This window comes from Mustela nigripes, chromosome 13 (assembly GCF_022355385.1).
Source record: "Mustela nigripes isolate SB6536 chromosome 13, MUSNIG.SB6536, whole genome shotgun sequence".
Taxonomy (NCBI): domain Eukaryota; kingdom Metazoa; phylum Chordata; class Mammalia; order Carnivora; family Mustelidae; genus Mustela; species Mustela nigripes.
The window spans coordinates 98,904,953-98,925,857 of record NC_081569.1 but is presented as its reverse complement, the minus strand read 5'-3'; the positions used below and the strand labels follow the sequence as shown (position 1 = coordinate 98,925,857).

The window sequence follows — 20,905 nt, the reverse complement described above, 5'->3', positions numbered from 1 at the left end:
TGTAACATTCCGGAGACCAGTGATAATTCAGTTGCTGACTGACTGTAGTATATTGGTTTTCTGACATAATGTACATGTTTAGAGCATGGGTTTGGCGGAAGTGCTGAATTCAAGTCCAAGCTCTGCCAATTATTCATTGTATGACCTTAAAAATATTTGTTAGCCTCTCTAAACCTGTTTTCTCCTCTGTAAAATGGGGCACATCACTGCCTCTACCTTGAAGATCGTTCTGAAGAACATTAAGCATTTTCTACATGACTAAGTCTCAAAAGTATGTAGTAGTAATTAGTGTTTAAGTGTTTGGCACAGATTTTTACGCATACATTTTCCTGAGTGTGTTAAAAGTAGAGAAGGTATAAACTATTCCCACATTCCCTATTTGCTTTCAAATAGCTAGATTTTAGACAAAATGTGTGAATTTTAGAGCAGATTTCTGATTTGATGGTCTAGCCTTCTGAAACCTCATGTTAAGAGGTAGTTTATGTCAAAATTCCAGTATACTCCTTTTAGTTACCATGTAGGCCTGGTTTTATGCTTGTGAAAACTCTGAATCTGATCTTAATAGTCTTCCAGTTTTCAAATAAATTGCTCACTGTTGTGGGATGCTGGGTAAACGGACACTTTTGTCATGCACTCTTTCCTTTTCATTTAGACAGAGCAACCTGGGGGTTCCTGGAGTGTGGGCTTTTCATATCGGCAGCACCTCCCCACTGGACAATATCAGGCCAGCCACCCTTGGAGGAGACCTTACCAAAGCCCGCCCTTCACCCCCCCTGGAGCAGTCCTTCGGCCCTACAGCAGCTCCAGAAAGTGACTACACTGAAGACAATCTGGATTACTATGATGAGAATGAGGGAGAAGTGGAGTACCCCCCAAGTGAGCCAGAGGACACATGGAAAGGCCATAGCAGCATTGAGGTTTCCTTCCAGCCGAAAGCTGAGTCAAGACCTTTAGGAGGTGGGATATCTCTACCAGATTCTGATCCGGCCTCTCCTTTGCCACAGCTGACAGCTAGTGATCCGCCCCTCTCGCCTGAAACCGAATCGGCCACCTTGGAGCCTCAAACCAAAGAGGGGAGAGCTCCAGGTGGGGTAGATGCCCCAGATCTAAATGGCGCAGTCGAGTCTTCTGAACAGCAAGGGAACAGAAGCCCAGCACCTTCAAAGATAGAAGAAGATTCACCGGGTCTGACCTGGGGAGCCCCGCCTCCCCACGCAGCGGGACCGTCCCTGCCTTCAGAAGAGGATGTCCCTCCAGCCCACCCCGAAGGAAAGGCCATTCTGAATTACCCCGTGCTAGCTCACACTCCACCACTGGGGCTGGGGAGGCAAGTGCTGGGTGTGGAGGACGTCATCGGTTCCAACACTGAAGGTAAGTGCTTGAGAAGACTGGGTGCTGGGATTTCATTTTGCAAAAGCTGGTTTGCACAAGAGTTGCGATTTTTCTCTCCAGCGAGTTGGTGCAACGTTTAGCAAAACAAAGATTGGAACGGACTTTTTAAACCTATGTTTCAGGAGATGGAGTATCTTTGCCAAATAAATCTTGGCAGGCAAATTCTGTTGGAATCTCTTGACCATTAATAATGTTTTTTGCAAACGGGCCCCATGAAGCAAATGGGGAAGAACTGGGCTGCTCGTGCCAGCTATGCTCTCAAGTGTAATGAGGTATTTCAGCTTGAAAGTTCAGCAAAGGTGAAACGTTCTGAGGTTTCATATACATTGCAGGGGTGGAGGGGTTAAGGCTGTCGTTTTGAGTGGCTGGGTGTACTGGCTCAAATGAACATTCCAGATTCATACTCTGTTGTGGGACAATGCGTGTGCTCCCCTTGGTTAGAGATGCATTGCTGATGTGTAGGAGCAGAGACCCATGGGGCAAGAAAGTTGCTAACCACCTGTGTCTTGTCATTTCTGGTTCATGGCTGTGCAGCTGTGGTATTCACCTCCCTGGAGTCTTGTCCTCATTTCATGACTCACTGACCAGAGTGAGCGGCCAGAAGAGAAATGCCGAGAGGAGGCAGTGGTTAATTAACACAGACATGGAGCCATTTCGCCTTCTCTTCCTAGTTGAGACTTGTCACATCAGTTCTTTCTTCCCAGTCAGGGATGTAAACACAGGAGTGAGAAACTGAGCAGGGATTCATTCCATTTGTTCCAGGGACTGCTCGTCTGATCTCTAATAGGAGAAAAGGGGCCAAAGGTGAAAGCCCTCTTCAGGACTTCTTTCCCCCTTCACCCCCCACCATTTCTGTGTCCCATTCTTTTGTAGTAAAAACATGTTGACCCAGCAAAGGGGACCTTCTGGGTTCTTCTGCTGTGGTAGTGATCTGCAAGAATATGCTTGAAGAAATGTCTATTTTAGGAGGAAAGAAACTATTTTGTGATGAAAGTGGCATTGTGCCTTGAGTAGAGGGAGAGCGCTGGTGTCAGAATTAGGTTTGAATCCTAGCTGTGCTGCCTCGCTTGTTTGTGTGCTGCTGCCTGGGTGACTTGAGGCAACTCATGGAACCCTCAAGTCACTCGGATTTCTCCTAAATTTGCTGAGGGAACAAAATGAGATAACCAAGTTCTTAGTGCCTGCACGAGTTGATCCTTTATAAGAGGATCCTTTATAAATGGTGGCTGCTTTAACTCTTCAACAGGCTTGTTGAACCACCAGGCCTTCATGTGTGCTGAAGGGCCACATTTCTGCCAAATCCAAGATGTGAATTTGATCGGAAGGCTTTAGAACCTCCATACCCTTCTGACAACCTCCTGACTTTTCAGCGAAAATTCTGTATATTTAAAGAAAACGTAAAGCCAAGTATCAAAAAGATTTTTGGTAAAGGGATTTTGAAGTGAAGAGGAATCCTAAAATGGTCTTTTCATTTGTGATTTCCTGCCCTGGGAAGAGGTTGGAATATTAAGAAGCAGATTTGTGGAGTGATTTATTAAAGAGTTCAGAAGAAGGGGCCGTACAGCCTGCTTTGAGCTGTGAGAGTTGAGCTCACTGGAGTGACAGGGGAGGAGGCTTAAGGAACATTGAGAACAGAGGGGGCAGCCATCATCCTGGGGCATGAACTCTGATATTTAGCAGCTGCTGGAGGGCGACTCCTCCTGACGCCTTAGAAGTAGCAGAATGCATATGAAAAAGCTGATTAATGTACTAAGACATTTAGAAAAAGAAATGTAACTAGATGTTTTTGAACCTTTAAGGACAAAAAAAGACAGCAACCGCATGTTAGAAAGCACAGAGGGACGACTTTAAAACTTGAAAGCGTAGAGGGAAAATGGGTGAGCTTCTGTTTTCCCTTCAGGCTTTAGGAAGACTGTGTGGATTATGGAACCATACAGTTGTTAGATAATTTTTTTTTTCCCCAGACAAAACATGGGCACCCAAGAGGTCCGTCAGGCAAAAGTTGACTTCCTCTGGGACAGCTGATGGGTGTGGTAACAAAGACACCCACAGAACATGGCCTACGAGTGCCCAACTCTGAGCCATCTTGCCTGGCTCTTTCTACTGATGGCATGGAGAAGCATCGATTTCAGTGCTAGGTGCACTTGAGTTTGATTCCCAACTCTGCTGGGTGGTTTGGGATAAGGTGTATACTCTGTTTGATCTTCAATTTCCCCAGCTATAACATGGAGGAAATGTGCACCTTGTGAAGCAGCTGTGAGAATTAAAATTGAATATGGGCAGCACCAAGTCCAACACATTTTAATTTCCCCTTTAAACTTAGAAGTCATCTTGTCAAACAAAGATACTAAGATTTAGTTAAAGAACCCCTAAATATCTCTCCCTTTCTTTTAAAAAAAAAATTTTCCCCTTAGGGACTCTTTCCATGGACTTTTCTTGTTGTTGAGAAATCTAGATTCTTTTCAGAAAATGTGTACACCACGCCAGAATGTCCCAACCACACTCCAGTTCTGGCCTCAAGTGTATCATTTGCTTTCTTCTGTTTTCATAGAGCACATAACCAGCAATAAAATGGAAATGCAGACATTCTCTGTCTGAGGTGCCTTGTTTCTCCAGGGAGCTCCAGTAGCATATTGACAACCCAGACAGTTCCCTGTGCACCTGACATATGCCCTTCTCTGACCAAGGCACTAGTAGAAGTTTGGGCTGGCATTTCCTGAATTTCCGGTGGGATGCAAAGTGGGACCTTGGCTTTAGTTTGTGCTGTCACCATCAATCTTCTGAACTGCCTTATGAAGCAGATACTGTCATTCTTCCCATGCTACAGAGGAAGGAGCTGAAGCCTGGAAATACTGAGTGACTTGTCTAAGAAGCTAGGAAGCCATGGAAGGACTGGCCCAAGCTGTGAGCTAACCAGTAGAGGGAAGCCCCACGTGTGCCTGCAGTCTGGGAAGTCTTCATGGAGGAGGAGGGCTGGGGAAACAGTCCACACAGAGGACTAACGACTGTGGAAATGTAGAGAGGGAGAGAGTTGAGGGAGCAGGTGAGCAAGGCGAGGACGACAGCTAATCAGAAAGGACCACCTGTCGGTGGCGAGCAGGGATGATGACCCAGAGCTCGTAGGTATCCTTACACCTGCGGAGGTGGTGCTGTGAGGAGCAGCATCTTGCCTCCGTCTGCATGGTGAGTGAGAAGGGGAGGGACAACTGGCGTTCAAAACCTCTTCATACTCCATTGTGGTTTCCTCGTGTTCCTCCTTAGATGGCAGCTGAGCCGGGAAAGCCCGGGGTGTCACAGGAATTTCCCTGCGGCTTCTAGTCCCACCCTACTTTTGGCTTTGGGAAAGGCTACAGGAATGTGTTCCTCATGTGGCTTCCATCCCGGGATGGACTGGAGCAGGCTCTGCCTCCCCATCCAGGCTTCCAGACGAGAAAGCCTTTCCTGAGGGTCCAGCTCCACGTGGTTTGGGATCTGTGAACACCAATAGCTCCCATACCCGTGATGACACCTGCAAGGGAGAACCTGCTGGGGTCACGGTCCTAATAATTATTTGCTCAACCAGCATCGCTATATACACACATACACACACACACACGCGCGCGCGTGCTTGCACGTGTGTGTGTGTGTGGCAAAGCATGCCACTGTTTTTCATTACAAAGTTGGATGTGTTTTTTCTGACTAATCAATCATTCTTCAAGGCAGGGAAACTTAGGAAGATCTTTCCTGCAGTGAAAATGTGGGTCCTTTTCTTGAGCAGTAAAAGCTGTTAAAAATAAAAGTCGCTCCAGCTGCCAGGGGCAGCCCCCTGCTGGACACCCTCTGTCCCCTCTGTGCTCCTACACTGTGCCTGGAGCCTGCCCCCCTTCCATCTTCCACGTGGCTGGGCCAGAGCCCTTAGCAAAGGAGGGCAGCCCAAGGCTGAAGACAGGCACTTAAAGGTTGCCAGCAAAATGAAGACTGAAAAACACATCAAATCTAGGGTAGAGTTTTTCGCTTTCATGAGTAACTTCCAATTAGGACAAATCCCAAGTACTTTGGCCATGCCTTTGCTTCTTTTCTCTTATGTATCCCCACCCCATCTTTTTCTTTCTATTAAGGCTATGAAAAGAGTAAAAAAGCATTAAATGGAAAAAGAAATGAGATTTAAAAGTCCTCATGTGAAGATTGCTTTACCTACTATGTAACCACACTTCACAAAGCCTTTGCAAATTGAGTGCTTCAAACCTGGCAGGCCTCCGCCCTCGTGCTGTGCCCCGAGAAGCCAGTAGGCTGGTCTCAACTGTCTCAGTCTCTGTGACAGGTGCTATCGGGCAGAAGGTGGGTCCCAGAAGGGTCTGAAAGCTTGTGGGGAAATTCAGGAGACAGGAGACCATGGGAGAAAAATGATTTCTCAGTGTGGACTCTAGTCCCCTTACATCTGAGTCACCTGGGGCCCTTCTTTAAAATGCCAATTTCCACACCCCTCTTTTACCTTCCGAACCAGAATCAGGTCTCTTGCAGATTCCAAAGGCCACGCCCGAGTACTGCCCGGAGTAATGGAAAGATCATGGGATTTAGAGCCGGAAGAACCATCTTATCTCCATGGGCCTTAGTTTTCTCCTTTGTAAAATGGAGATAATATCTCTTTACCAGAATAGGAAGAAGTGTGTGAAAACACATCCAAAATTCTGCTGCGAAGGAGCATACAAATGATCACTGAATTGCCACTTGGTTTTGGGATACGCTTATCGCACATCTCATCCAGCTGGGATTTCAGACATGGATTCTCTACCTTCAAGGCGAGCAGCTTTGGATCTATCTGCATTTCCCATAGAAATCTGAGAAGGCCTGTTGGCCAGAAGTCTGGCTTTCCTTGCCTGGGATTGATAGCTGCATGTGGGATCCTATTTCTAGGTCCAGTTTTGCCTCTTCTCCGGGGAGGGACCTGGCTTCTGGGCTTCCTCCACTAAAGGATCTGCACATTGCATGCCTGTGGACCTGGGCCCAAGTGGAAATAAGCCCTGAGTCCTGTTGCTCAGCTGGCCAGGAATGAATGTGCAAGCGTTCCCTGAAGTCCCAACATCCCAGGAGCTGCTGTCAGATGAAATTCATTAACTACGTTAATGAGCATCTCTAGCTCAGAAGTGGAAGGGTTACCAATGTCCTGAACATCATCATCAGTGGGCATAAGAACCCCCAGGGGAGTGGCTCAGGAGCGGATACCTGGGCTCTGCTGCTGGAGTGTGAATCGGTAGCAAAGGTGTACCTTGGGAACTGACATTTTTAACAGGCACCCCAGGTGATTCAGATGCACTGGTCCCTCCTCCCCAATCCACGGAGAAATGCAACTCCGCTTCTGCATGGTTGGATGGGCCCCTGCTGAGGCTGTAGGTCTTGTCAGAGGGGGGCAAAACTTCCCAGACGCCTCCAAGCTTTGCTGGGACGGATTGCTCCCAGACCTGCTCTGCCACGGTGTCCCTGTCTCAGGGGATGGCAGCTTGCCAAGATGTGAACATCACATGGACTTCTCTCTCTCTGCTCTGTCTCCTCTCTCACAGCTCTTTCTCTCTTGCTATTGCCTTCTCCCCCTTCCTGCTCCCTTAATAGGCTCCATCCAACCCATCAGCAAACACTGCCTGCTCCTTCAAAATATTCCATATTCCGGGCCCTTTTCTCCAACAGTGCTTCCATCTGCCAGGGCACCCACTTACTGGCTCATTCTCGAGGTATCCTAAGTCCGATGTCATCACTCCTCTGCTCCGGATGTCCCAGTGGCTCCCCTTCTCCCTCAGACTGAAGCCCAGCTCCTTCCCCTAACCTACAGGGCCCTCTGCCAACTGGCCAGAACCTCCCCGGGCTTCTCTCGCTGCCTCTGCTCCTCTTCCCATGTCCCTTGGGTCCTGCTTGTCCCTGCCTCCAGGCCAATGTCCGGAGGTCACCTTCTCCCAAGGTCTTTCCTGATTCCGCTGCTTTAAAGAGCAAAGTCCCCTCCCCCGTCAGCCCTCTTGACCTTCCCTGATTTAAGATTCTGCACAGCTCTTAATGACAACCTCTGTACTAAATAATTTACCTGTTTGTTCACTGCTGCCTAGGAGAATGTGAGCTTTGGGACACAATGTTTGTCTGCTCCATCCCTAATTCCTAAGTCAGAGCCAGGCCCATAGGGGTGCTCCCATTATTTGCTGAATTAATAAATGAAAGAAAAGAGCAACAGGCATTTACCTCTTTCCCAACAAGCTGATGTTAAGTTTTAAGTGTGTGTTTTAAGTTTTAAGGCAGGCAGGAAAAAGGGATTGTAAGGGGGGCCCGTTTTCCCCTGTTAGGAGCAAACTCATCTTCTTTCCCTATGGGCTGTCATGAGGCTGGAAGGCTGAACTTCTCTGTTTTTAACTCAATAAGCTCCACCCTGAGAATGCAGTATCCCACAGAGCTGCTTATGAATGTCCCTGAGCCAGCTTTCCAGTAACCAGTAACCTGTCATAATTAGAGTTTCAGTTTCCTAACGGCCTTTCATGGGAGCCTAACCACTATATTGTGAGAAAAATGCAATCCATATGGCAACCAGCTCGAACTTTTGCCCAGTCCACCTTTGTAAGTTGCTGGCTGCATCGCGGAGCTCCTCTCCTTTTGCCCATAGGAAAGCCATGCCTGGGCCTTGTAGGTAAATTAACCTAACCCGCCCTCTCCGTGGTCTTCTTGCATCCCATCTCTCCCTGTTCGATTGACCCACTCTTGCAATGGGGACTGAGGGCAAGGACAAGTCTTCACCAAATAACAAATAGAGGGACTATACCATAAACCCACCATTTCTTTAATTCTGGAGAACAGTATTTAGAGTTTGGTTTTATTTTTACTAGACTTAACCTGAAAATGACTGGTCTAACCCTTTAGACCTGTATCAGATTGCGTCTTTACCTTAGTACTTAGAAGTGTGTTCAGAAAAAATGTGATTTCTGGCAACGGAGGTGTGAGAGAGTGTCACCCTGGTTTTAAAGAGGAGCGAACAGAGAGACCATGACTTTCTACGGTTTCACAGAACCACCTGAGTCATGGCCAAGGTTGAGTTCTAAGGGTTGGGGGCCCCTGCAGTTCTCCTCCACCCACAGCTACGGCCCTCCCCACCTGTTCTAGAGGTGAGTCCTGCCTGAGCACCTCTCTGCATGTGAGTTTGTCCACACTCGCTTCTTTACACTTAGCAGTTATCTTCGGAGTTGGAGAAACAGGAGGCTGACAAGATACATTGGTTTCTTTCTCCTTTCCTTTTCCTCTTTCTTTTTTTTTCCCTCCTCCTGCCATTGGTTTTCTTTTACTCAAACTGGGTCCCTCTGGACTTCTTAAACCAATGGTAGACAGTGATAGAATTTCTTTCACAAGAGAGTCTATATTCACCATTCTGGGGGTTTTTGGAGGGGGAGCGATGAAAGGGGAATGTGGGTTCCATATCCCTTTCCTATTTAAAAAAAAATGTCCAGGGTTATGCCTAAATTTCTATTTTTATCAAACTGGAGTTTTTCAGCTGTGTTATCAAGGCGCTATATACCAGGGCTTGAGTCCCTGATTTCATTCTCCCAATGCTTCCGGATGTTCTGCTTGAGACTGTATTACCTGTCTTACGAACCCCTCAGTCTGCTGCTTTCTCAGGAATCTGTAAGCAGCAGACAAGTACTGTCCAAAAGTTAATGCTCCTCCTGTGCCTCTCTCCCCACCCCCACCCCCACCCAGCATGCTGTAAGCCCCGTCAGGATCATCTCTGCTCCCTCCTACCATTAGGCTTGATTTATAAAGTATGCCTTATGTCGGACTTGCCAAACCCTATGCTGATAACCTCAAACTCCTGATCAGGTCCTTAACCTTGCTCCGGGGCTAGGTACTTGGGTTCCACTGGAGTGCAGCTATTAGGAATCTGGAGCCAGACCTCCTGAGTTCAAGTTCCAACTCTGTTACCTACTGCCTGGGTGACTTCAGAAAAGTCCCTTTCATCTGTGCTTCAGCTTGTTCATCTGCAGAAAGGGAATAAAAATGGCCCCTGCTCGCATGCAAATTGAAAGCCTGAGTGAATTTCATAGAGCAGTATCTGGCATAGAGGAAGCACTATTTAAATGGTAACTGTTCTGTTTTCATTGGTTGATACGTCACTGGCTCTGGTGTTACGTGGTGCTGCTATATCTTTCCTCCCTTGGAAGGGAGGTTTCCTCCTCAGACCTAGACCTGGAACACAGCTGCCAGCTGGGTTTCCCCGGGAGTAGGGTATCAATCTTCCTTGGGAACTGGCCCCTCACAGCGACCGCGGACTGTAACTGTCCCTTCTTGCCCCCGTGTGCCTGGAGTCTGGCCCCCAACTCCTTCCCCCAGGGGAGGTTCAGGCCAGGTGTGCCCCGCTGCTTTGCTTCCTGCTGGCCATGCTCGGAACTAGCATCATCCCTGGTGTCCAGAGAAAGCCCTCTCTTCTCCATTAGCACCCCCAGCCATGCCCCACTCTGTTAGCCATTTCCTTTATGGACAATGGCATCTGTCCCAATCAGTTTCTTTGTTTCTTGGTAGTACAGATGGCCCTCTTTTTTTTTTCAATGGGGAGAATAAGTGGAAGTTGGAAGGAGTTACTACTGGTCTACTCAGGTCTCCTAGAAGAGCTGTGATTGTGGCCCCCACTCTCATACTGGGCGGCAATCTGCTTGTGACATACTGGCCACCGGAAACCCTGCACAGGCACTGGGCATTTACCAGCTGGATCCCCCTCTTCCCTTCCCCCTTTTCCCTCCCTCCCCATAGACTTTCCTTGTGTGTGCTCTTGAAGACCCTTCTCAGAAAGCAAGCCTACTTCCCTGCCCAGTGAGACAAGCTACAAGCTGTTCTCTCTAGGTTCAGGGTCCCCCCCCCCCCCGGAAGAAGACGGTGCTTGGACCTGTGACCGCATTCATGATTTCTCTCTCTGATCTTCCTCTTGGGGTTGTTATTGTCAGGGTCATTACTCTCAGGTCGAGCCACATATAATTGTTGCTATTTGACCACTGTATACCCACAGGACGGCCGTTTTGGGCAGTTTGGCCTAACACGTGCTTCCTGGTTGGTTTTTCTGTTCCTGCACTCACACCAGAGGGGTGAGCCTCCTCCCACTTCCCAGCCCTGAACTGAGAGCAGACGGGAGCTGTCAGCCGTCTTCCTTGCCAGAAGACCAAGCAAGTTAATTCTCCTGGGCTGGATGTTGTTTGTAACTCTTAAACATCAAAAACCCGTCTGTTTGTTACCATTTAAGCTGATTTTACAGAGCAGATGTGCTGTCCGTAATGAAGCTTGACAGCAAGGATGCTGGAATCAGTCCTTTTAACACAAGTTGGTTTCTGCTTTCCAGTCTTCACGTATAATGCTGCCAACAAAGAAACCTGTGAACACCACCATGGACAGTGCTCCCGGCATGCCTTCTGCACCGACTACGCCACCGGCTTTTGCTGCCACTGCCAGTCCAGGTTTTATGGAAATGGGAAGCACTGTCTCCCAGAAGGTAAGGGGTGAGCTCTTGGCCGGGCTGGGAGCCACACTGTGTATATTTTGCTGCTCGCTTGCTTGCGACCGCCACTGTGAGCTCTACATCTGGACCCTGCATTTCCACTGCATGAATCAAAGTCCTGGCAACTCGCAGGTGCTGGATAAGTGTTTGAGAAATGAATCCATTTGGCTCCTTTCCCAACTTGAGGATTAGGCAGAATTCTTTCCTCCTTTTTGCCAGCTCATTAGAGTCCAAGTGGACAGGAGAAGGGCAGGATGGGAGAAAAGAAATTGAAAACAGGTTTGTTTTATAATTAGACGGTTATTCAGTCAGTTACGAGATCATGAGAATGGCCAAAGACTGAGTTTGGGAATTGGGAGAGGAATAATTTTCTGTGCACCCATCACCAACCTGGGCGTTGAAGATCCAAGTTGATGGTATTTGCTCTCTTTCAGGGGCACCTCATCGGGTCAACGGGAAAGTGAGTGGCCACCTCCTCGTGGGCCATACACCTGTGCAATTCACAGACGTGGACCTGCACGCTTACATCGTGGGTAATGACGGCAGAGCCTACACGGCCATCAGCCACATCCCTCAGCCTGCCGCCCAAGCCCTTCTCCCGCTCATACCGATCGGAGGCCTATTTGGCTGGCTCTTTGCTTTACAAAAACCTGGCTGGGAGAACGGCTTCAGCTTCACAGGTGAGTAGGAGAGGCCTTTGATGGGGCTGCTGGTCACCAGCCATTGTGCTCTGGTCTGAGTGAGGATTGGTTTGTTTTGCGTTCCAGAACCTCAGGTGTCTTGTTTTCTGTGAGGAAATAGTTGGAAACGGTTTGGTCTTCCACACGTTCTTCCGCGTTCTCCTGAGAAATAGGATGGCTCTCTTTGGAACATGTAGGTCCTCTCACCTAAACTGGTTGAAGCTTGTTTGTCAGGCTTTGTTTGCTTGAGTTGTTAGGCTCAGATCTGTCCAACAACTGATGCACAAGAGGTGATTAGAGGGCATCTGGAGAGGGGTTTCCTTCGTGAGTAAACGTCCTTCCTCCTCTCAGCTCCACCACTCTGACCAATAATGGTGCAGACCAGTGCTTCTCAGACTCTAACCTGCACACAGAGGGCCTGCAGCCCTTGTGAAAAGATGGAATTCTAGCTCTGTGGGCCCCGGGGTGGGGTCTGTGCTTCTGGTTTCCCAGGAAGCTCCCCGGAGATGCCCATGCGGGCCTAAGGAAACACCCTTTGATAGCAGGGGCGTAGAGGATACTTTGGGGCTCCTTCCTTCCTACCTGAAAAGGCTTATTTCCTCCTGGATGTGTCTTCATCTCTGAGAACGTACTGAGAGAAAAGTTCTTCTCCCACCTCCAGCTACAGACTCCAGAGCTGTTTGGAGGATCTTGATTTTCCTCGAGTTTTGAGTAAAACAATCATCATCTGAGTAGCTTAGTAAAAGTATGTGCCAAATATTGTATGAGATTTCATATACTAAAATATATTCATCATTTATCTGACATCGAAATTTAACTGGGGGTCCTAAGTTCTTTGTGCTTGTTTGTTTTTCAAATGTGGCAGCCTTACAAAGAGAAAGGTCAAGATGTTCCTAGTAGCTTCTCACAGAAAACAAGCTGTTAGAAGGAGAAGCGGTATGAAACGAGGCAGGATGAAACCACTGTTAAATAGAAAATTTGGGGAACCGTTGAAATCAGCAGCTGAGATCGTACCTGGTCTTGAAACCAGACACTCTTCTTAGGCGCCATCTCCGACAGCAGTAGAAATTCAGAAGCGTGCATGGTTAGTTATTGCTGGAAGAGGCTACAGCTCATCCTGACTCTGTGCTGAATTCTTTCTTCTTCCCCAGGTGCTTCCTTTACACATGAGATAGAAGTTACTTTCTACCCAGGAGAAGAGAGGGTTCGAATCACTCAGACTGCTGAGGGACTTGACCCGGAGAACTATCTGAGCATTAAGACCGACATTCAAGGCCAGTTGCCTTACATCCCAGCGAATTTCACTGTCCACATAGCTCCCTACAAGGAGATTTACCACTACTCAGACTCGGGTATGTATCACCAGTTGTGACCGTATAGCATGGGGATAGTAGGAAATGTACAGGACAGTTGTCAGGATGATGAGTTATTACATGGAATGTCCTTAGGACAGCGTGTGGTACATAAAAGGAGGCCCATATCCTTCTAATTACTCTTATCAAATACACAGTGTAAGTGAGAAGTGTTGGCTACCCAGATGAATACCAGCATCCATCCCGGGACTAAGGTAATGCCGGTGATAAGGTCAGCTACAGCGACCTTACCTCTGGGGGTGGGGCTTGTCTAAGTACATATGTTTTTAACCATCTGGGCCATAGGAAAATAGGGATTTTTGGAATTTTTACTCATCCTGTACCCTTGTTTCAGCCTGTTTGAAGATGAGATGCCTCACAGTGTTGTAAACAAATGCTAGATTCAGAGTCAGAGGATAGACATTCATATCACGGATCTGTAGTTGAAAATATACAGGGATAAGGTCCCTGACCATCAAAGAGCCCATTTTCTCCTCTTCTGAATGAGCACAAGAGTATCTCTTCTCCTTGCCTTCTGTGGTTGATACATGTCAGTCCTGATGAGTTCTAGAAAACCAGCTCTGGATGCAAGATGCTGGCTTAGGCCTGGTTGCTGTCCTGCAGCAGAACAGTCTGCTTTGAGCGGTGCCTTTCCTCCTGTGATGTGAGAGTTGGAAGCTGGGCAGGAGAGGAAGGGAGGAGAACGGGACAGTGGAGACCCGGACAGTGAACAGAACAGCTGACGGCCAGAGCACTGGCCTGGGCTTCCAACTCCACCCAGACTGAGAGAAACAACCCCTTCCTTTGCCCAGAACCCTTCGGACTTAAGTGCAGAGTGTTGGGAGCAGTCACGCCTGTGTCATCTAGAGTGTGGACCGATTGAAAACGTGAAGTATGGAGTCAGGCTGACTTGTGTTCCTGGTCCAGCTCTATCACACATTAGCCTCTTGTCTTAGGCTACTTCCCGACCTCTGTACGGCTCCCTCTACATGGTCACAGAGCCCACCTCGTTGGTATGAGGCTTGAACAAGGCCATGCTTTAGAGCGCTTGGCGTGGCTGGCGTGTAGTAGCAGAATTAATTCCTTGCTAATAATGATAGGAATGACAACACTTTGGCTTTGCATCTGCTCAGATTCCTGGAATTGCCTCACAGGTTTTCCATATAAACTCGGAAATTTCCCAAAGGAGCGTGCTCTAGGCATTAGATGAAAAACTCTACAGGAAAAAAAATCTCGGGTCGTGGTCCCGGAGTCTTGGGATGGAGCCCCACATCGGGCTCTCTGCTCAGCGGGGAGCCTGCTTCCCCCTCTTTCTCTCTGCCTGCCTCTCTGCCTACTTGTGATCTCTCTCTCTGTCAAATAAATAAATGAAATCTTAAAAAAAAATTTGGAAACAAGTTCATAAAAAACAAACAAACAAACAAACAAACAAAAACCAAAACAAAAAAAAACACTTACCAGTTGGGCTGACTAATATCTTTTGCAGCTGTGACCTCCACAAGTTCCAGAGACTACTCGCTCACCTCTGGTGCCATCAACCAAACACGGTCCTACCGCATCTACCAGAACATCACTTATGAGGCCTGCAGACACGCCCCCAGACACCTGGCCGTCCCCGCCACCCAGCAGCTGAACGTGGACCGGGTCTTTACCTTGTACACGGATGAAGAAAGGGTGCTTAGATTCGCTGTGACCAATCAGATTGGCCCAGTTGAAGGTATGTTTCCTTCTGTTGTTCTGGGCAAAAATGGAATCTAACATTTCTTTGCTTTTGAGGCACCTCAGAATGATTCACAGAGGTTCCAAAGGGTTACTGAGTGCCAAGCTCTGTGAGGTGCAGAAGGTAAGATGAATAAAGTAGGGGTCTCGTCGTGGAGGTGGAGACAGAGGTAGAAATGGAACTTTTAGAACAGTGTCCCTGCCAAATGAATTAGAGTACAACATGTGAAGCTGGTCTGTAGTCAAACACCATATGTGTGCCGGTCTGTGGTGGGGAGACACCTGTGAACCAGGTGAGGCCAAGTCAGGAGGGAAAATGATGCTGACGAGTATTTGTTACAGTTGTCATGAGAACAAGTTACTAGGAGCCTAGTCTGGAGGTTTAGGGAAGAGGTCACTGGAAAGTGACATTTTAGCTAGAATTTAGAGGAGACAGATTTCACCAAGTCAAGGTAAGACAGAGCCAAAAGAGAGAGAGAGATAGAGCGAGCCAGTGCCTGGGAAAACAAAACGAACTGCATGTAAGAAAAACCCAAGTTAACATCGTGCTCGAGGAGGAGAGATTGGATGCTTTTCCTCAAAGATCAGGAATAAGACAAGGACATGCGCTCTTGCCACTTCCGCTCAGCACTGGATTGGAAGTTTTAGCCCAGGGAAATTAGGCAAGACAATAAAAGGCATCCAGACTGGAGAGGAAGAGGTAAAATTATCTCTGTTCCCCTGTGATGCAATCTTATACATAGCAAATCTAATTCATTAAACTGTTAGAACTAGTAAGATCAGCAAGGTTGCAGGCTATGGGTTTTGTATATTGCTCTTGTATTTCTATACAGTAACAATGAGCAAACTGAACAGGAAATTTTAAACGATTCTGGTCCCAAAAGTGTTTAGGAATAAAAAAAAATTCTAAGTATGGTACTTTTCCATTAAAACCTGTAAAGCATTTTTTGGAAAAAAACAAAAACAAAAACTAAGGCCTAAATAAAAAGAAAATAAGAAGACCGAATTCCATATTTATGAATCAGAAGACTTAGTATTAACATGGCAAGCCTTCCTAAATTGACCTATAGATTCAGCACAATCCTATTAGCTGGCTTTTTGGCAAAAACTGAGAAAATGATCCTAAAATTTAAGGAACCCAGAATAGCCAAAACAATACTGAAAAAGAACAAATTTGGAGGAATTCCACTTCCTAATTTCAAAACTTAGAGTAATGAAGGCCATGCAGTCCTAGCATAAGAATGGATCTACAGATCAATGGCATAGAATTGAGAATCCATAAATAAACACATTTACCATCTGTTGGTTTTTGACAAAGTTGCCAAAACAGTTCAGTGAGGAGAGTAGGTTTTTTTGTTTTTGTTTTTGTTTTTAACACCTGGTTCTGGAACAGCTGGATAAGCCAAAGAATGACGATGGACCCCTATCTCATACGCTATACAAAAAGTAACCAAAAATGGGTCAAAGATGTTAATGTAATTTAGCTAAAATTTTAGAAAAAAATATAGGGATGAATTTTTGTGATTCTATATTTGGCAATGGCCTCTTTAGAGAGGATACCAAAAGGATAAGCAATGAAGGAAAACATTGGGTGTCACCAAAATTAAAAATTTTGTGCTTTGGAGGGTATTAATCAACAAAGTGAACATACAACACACAGAATGGGATAAAAATATTTGAAAATCTCACTTTTTTGGTAAAGATTTTATTTGAGAGAGTGAGCGCCAGCAGAGGGGTAAAGTGCAGAGGGAGAGAGAGAAGCAAGCTCCCTGCTGAGCTGGGAGCCTGACACAAGACCTGATCCCAGGACCCCAGGATCATTACCTGAGCAGACACTTAACCAACTGAGCCACCCAGGTGCCCCTGAAAATCCTTTATTTAATAAGAGACTTGTATCTAGAATATATGAAGAAGTCTTACAACACAATAAGAAAAAATTTGGATAAAACATTTGTCAGCAGATACACAAACACCCAAAGCATGTGAAAAGATGCTCGGTATCATTAGTCATCAAGAAAATGCAAACACTATCAAAACCAAAATGATGCTACTTTACATGAATGTGGATAGCTGTAATAAAAAACAGATAATAACAAGTATTGGAGAAGATGTGGAAAAAATGAAACCCTCAATCACTATTGGTGGGACTACAAAATGGTATGCCTCCTGTGGAAAACAGTCCGGCAGTTTCTCAAAGTTAAACTCAGAGTTACCCCTTGAGCAGTTCTACTCCTAGCTATATAACCAAGAGAAATGAAAGTTTATGTCCCCACAAAAACTTGTCCACAAATGTTCATGGCAGCATTATTCAGAATGGCTAAAATGTAGAAACAACCCAAATGTCCATCAATTGATAAATGGATTTTTTAAAATTTAAATTTAAATTTTTAAAAAATTTTCAGCATAACAGTATTCATTATTTTTTCACCACACCCAGTGCTCCATGTAATCCGTTCCATGCCCTCTATAATACCTACCACCTGGTACCCCAACCTCCCCCCCACCACCACTTCAAACCCCTCAGATTGTTTTTCAGAGTCCATAGTCTCTCATGGTTCACCTCCCCTTCCAATTTCCCCCAACTCCCTTCTCCTCTCTAACTCCCCATGTCCTCCATGCTATTTGTTATGCTCCACAAATAAGTGAAACCATATGATAATTGACTCTCCCTGCTTGACTTATTTCACTCAGCATAATCTCTTCCAGTCCCATCCCTGTTGCTACAAAAGCTGGGTATTCATCCTTTCTGATGGAGGCATAATACTCCATAGTGTATATGGACCACATCTTCTTTATCCATTCGTCCGTTGAAGGGCATCTTGGTTCTTTCCACAGTTTGGCGACCATGGCCATTGCTGCTATAAACATTGGGGTACAGATGGCCCTTCTTTTTACGACATCTGTATCTTTGGGGTAGATACCCAGGAGTGCAATTGCAGGGTCATAGGGAAGTTCTATTTTTAATTTCTTGAGGATTTTTTAATAGATTTTATTTATTTGACACAGAGAGAGCACAAGCAGGGGGTGAAGCAGAGGGAGGGAGAAGCAGGCTCCCTGCAGAGCAGGGGAAGCCCGATATGGGACTCAAACCCAGGTCTTCGGGATCATGACCCGAGCTGAAGGCAGTGGCTTAACCCACTGAGCCACCCAGGCGCCCCAGTGAATGGATTTTTAAAATGTCCTATAACCATACAGCAGAATATTATCAACACATAAAAAGGAATGAAATACTGATAGGAATGAATTTTGAAAATTTCCTGAGTGAAGGTAACTAGTCACCAAGGACAACATACTGCTTGGTTCTATTTAAGGAAATATCCAAAAGAGGCAAATGCACAAAGACAGTGGTTAGTAGTTGCCTCAGGCTGGGGAATAATAGGATAAGGAGTGGATAGCCAAAGGGTACAAGTTTCTTTTGTGGGGGATTTAAATGTTTTAAAATTGATAGGGGTGATGGTTGTGTCACTGTAGATATACTAAAAAACATCAAATTTTGTACTTTAGATGTGTAAATTATATGGTTTGTGAGTTCTATCCTAACTGGGAAAAAAAAAATTAGTTGTAGGGGGAAAAGAAAACACCTAAAGCAGTATTTCTCAAACTTCAGTTAGAATCAACCATACCTGTGAAGTTCGATAAATAGGATGGTAAAAATGTTCTAGGCTTATGAAGCATTAAGGACGTGAGGAACCTGAAACACATATTGCTAAGTGAAAGATGTCAATCTGAAAAAGCTACCTCAGTGTTGTTCGAACTACAGGTGACCCTTGAACAACACGTCTGAACTGGGCATGTTACTTCTATGTGGATTTTTTTCAATATAGTACTGAAAATGTATTTTCTTATGATTTTCTTAACATTTCTTTAGCTTACTTGATTATAAGACTATATGCATGTAATGCACAAAATATGTATTATTGGGAAGGCTTTTGGTCAACAATGGACTATTGGTTTGGGGGGAGTCAAGAGTTACTTAGATTTTCAGCTACGCACGGGGTCAGCACGCTTAATCTCCACATTGTTCAAGGGTCAACTGTATGGAACATTCTAGGAAAAGTGAAACTACAGAGAATAAAAAGATCCGTGGTTGCCAGGAGTTCAGGGGGAGGGAGGTAAGGGTGAATGGGGGAGAGCGTGGGATTTTTAGGACAGTGAAGCTATTCTGCATACTGCTGGAATGGTAGACACGTGTCTTTATACATCTGCCCGAACCTATACAACTGCGTAACACAAAGAGTGAGCCCTAACATAAACTAGAAACTTTATGTAAAAATATATCCATATTGGTTTATCAGTTATAAAGGTAGCACACTAATACAAGAAGCTAATGAACTTCAAATTGGAGGAAGGGGAGGGTATGGAACCTTTACTTTCTGCTCAGTTTTTCTGTAAACCTCCAACTGGTCTTTAAAAACAAAGATTAAAAAAAAAAAATGTTTAGGCGAGCTAGAAGATGAGCCTGCAAAGTCCAAGAACCCTAGCAGGGAGGAAGTTATCAGATGAAGGGGATTTATTAATTTACTTATGTATTTATATTTAATTTTTTGAGAGCGAGAACATGAACAAAGGGAGAGTGAGAGGGAGAGCGGACTCTCAGCTGAGTAGGGAGCCCGATGGTGGGACTCGATCCCAGGACCCTGAGATCATGACCTGAGCTGAAGGCAGACGCTTAATTGACTGAGCCATCCAGGTGCTCACACGAGTAGGGGGATCATCATCCCCCATTTTATAAAGACTGAAGTATAGACATAAAGTAATTTGCCTAGTCATAGCTATAAAGTGGCCAGCTGGAACCCAGTCCCGGGCACCAGCTCCAGAACCCACTCCATCCCCTTGCCTGGCACTGCTTTCCCACATGGACTCTGCTGGCCCAGGACAGCCTCAAAACTTGGGCCAAATTTCAAGAGGGAATGTGTGTTTTATTTAACCCTGTGGGTTTTGTACCCTGTTGCATTCACCCCTATAGAAAATTGCAGTACGGTTTATGCTTCCTGAACAGGAGAAAAACGGGTGTGTGGGGGGGCAAACGACAAAATGAAACTTCCCCCCCTTACCCCTGCACCTCTCTCCCCCACCCTCCACGCAAAGCAGTGTCATCTTGAGGGTTTCCCTCTTTCCAGGGGGAGTGACGGTCAGGCTGGGACATCTGGGACACAGCATGGCCTCCCCACTGCTGGGGGCACTCGTGGTTTCCCAGGGCTGGGGAGGCCGCGCTGTTGGGTCTGTATCTGCCCCTTGAGACATCAGAGCCTGGGGCCTGGCTGGCTCCCCAGCTGCGGCCCCCACACCTCGCCAAGTGTTTGCACTTCAGCTGTGGGTCGGCGGTCTCTCCTGGGCTTCTAGAATGGGACACCCTTGTGCCCACTTCAGGGCTCCTTCTGGCGAGTTGAGGAGACTGGGCCAAGGGCCACGTGGGGAAGTGGAACAGATTGTCCCTTGAAGGAAAACCATTCTTTTTCCTCTTGATTAAATGAGTAAATTAGTTCCAGATCTCCTGGCAGGGAGTCAAGCTGTTGGAGAGGGCGAGGGTGAAATCGAACTCGTCGTGAGGAGGTTGCCGTTGTCCTTGCTGTAAGAGGAAAAATCCAACACGCTGTAGAGAAGGCACAGCCATGTGGCTTTAGTATATTTTTAAAGATTTTATTTATTTATTTGATAGAGATCGCAAGCAGGCAGAGTGACAGGCAGAGGGAGAGAGAGAAGTAAGCTCCACTGAGCAGGGAGCCTGATGCAGGTCTCGATCACAGGATCCTGGAACCATGAGCTGAGCTGAAGGCAGTCACTTAACTCACTGAGCCACCCAGGCGCCCCAGAAATGTATTTCTAAAACAAGGGTTTTGGAAGCCAAATTCCGTGAACAGAGCCTGTGCCCAGAAGGGTTTAATGTTCAGCTGCTGTCCTCCTGAGACTCTTAATTTTGGAGCAAGAGGCTTCCCAATCTTCGTCCTGCACTGGGCTCTGTGAATTATGTGGCCCATCCTGTCAGTGACATATATTTTCAATCAGTGTCCTGTAATTATGGACCCCTTTTGGCCTCAGTTTCAGGTGGGCCGGGGTATCCCGTCCAGTTTGGAAAGTCCACCTCTGCACTGCAGGTTTTGCGTGCCCGGCCGGGTGGTCTGCTCTCGACATCTCTGCACGCTTACTCATCTTTGCCCGAATGTGCTGCCGTGTAAATCAGATGCTGGAAAGTGTTGAGCAAGGAGGTCGGGCGTTCGTGTGTACAAACAAACACATACCAGAGCTCCCTTCCTGCTTCGGCTGGGTAGGCCTGGCAT

The 20,905-nt window shown here is 46.5% G+C and overlaps 1 protein-coding gene across 2 annotated transcripts in view; it reads left to right on the top strand.

The window, feature by feature from the left end:
• Positions 1-20,905, top strand: part of NID2 (nidogen 2) — a 60,913-nt gene that overhangs the window by 15,962 nt on the left and 24,046 nt on the right. For both annotated transcript variants that reach the window (XM_059373199.1, XM_059373200.1), the window contains exons 4-8: positions 653-1,371; positions 10,721-10,870; positions 11,311-11,556; positions 12,708-12,908; positions 14,395-14,625. In XM_059373199.1, the coding sequence (XP_059229182.1) occupies positions 653-1,371; positions 10,721-10,870; positions 11,311-11,556; positions 12,708-12,908; positions 14,395-14,625 (1,547 nt within the window). The remainder of the gene's footprint in view (positions 1-652; positions 1,372-10,720; positions 10,871-11,310; positions 11,557-12,707; positions 12,909-14,394; positions 14,626-20,905) is intronic.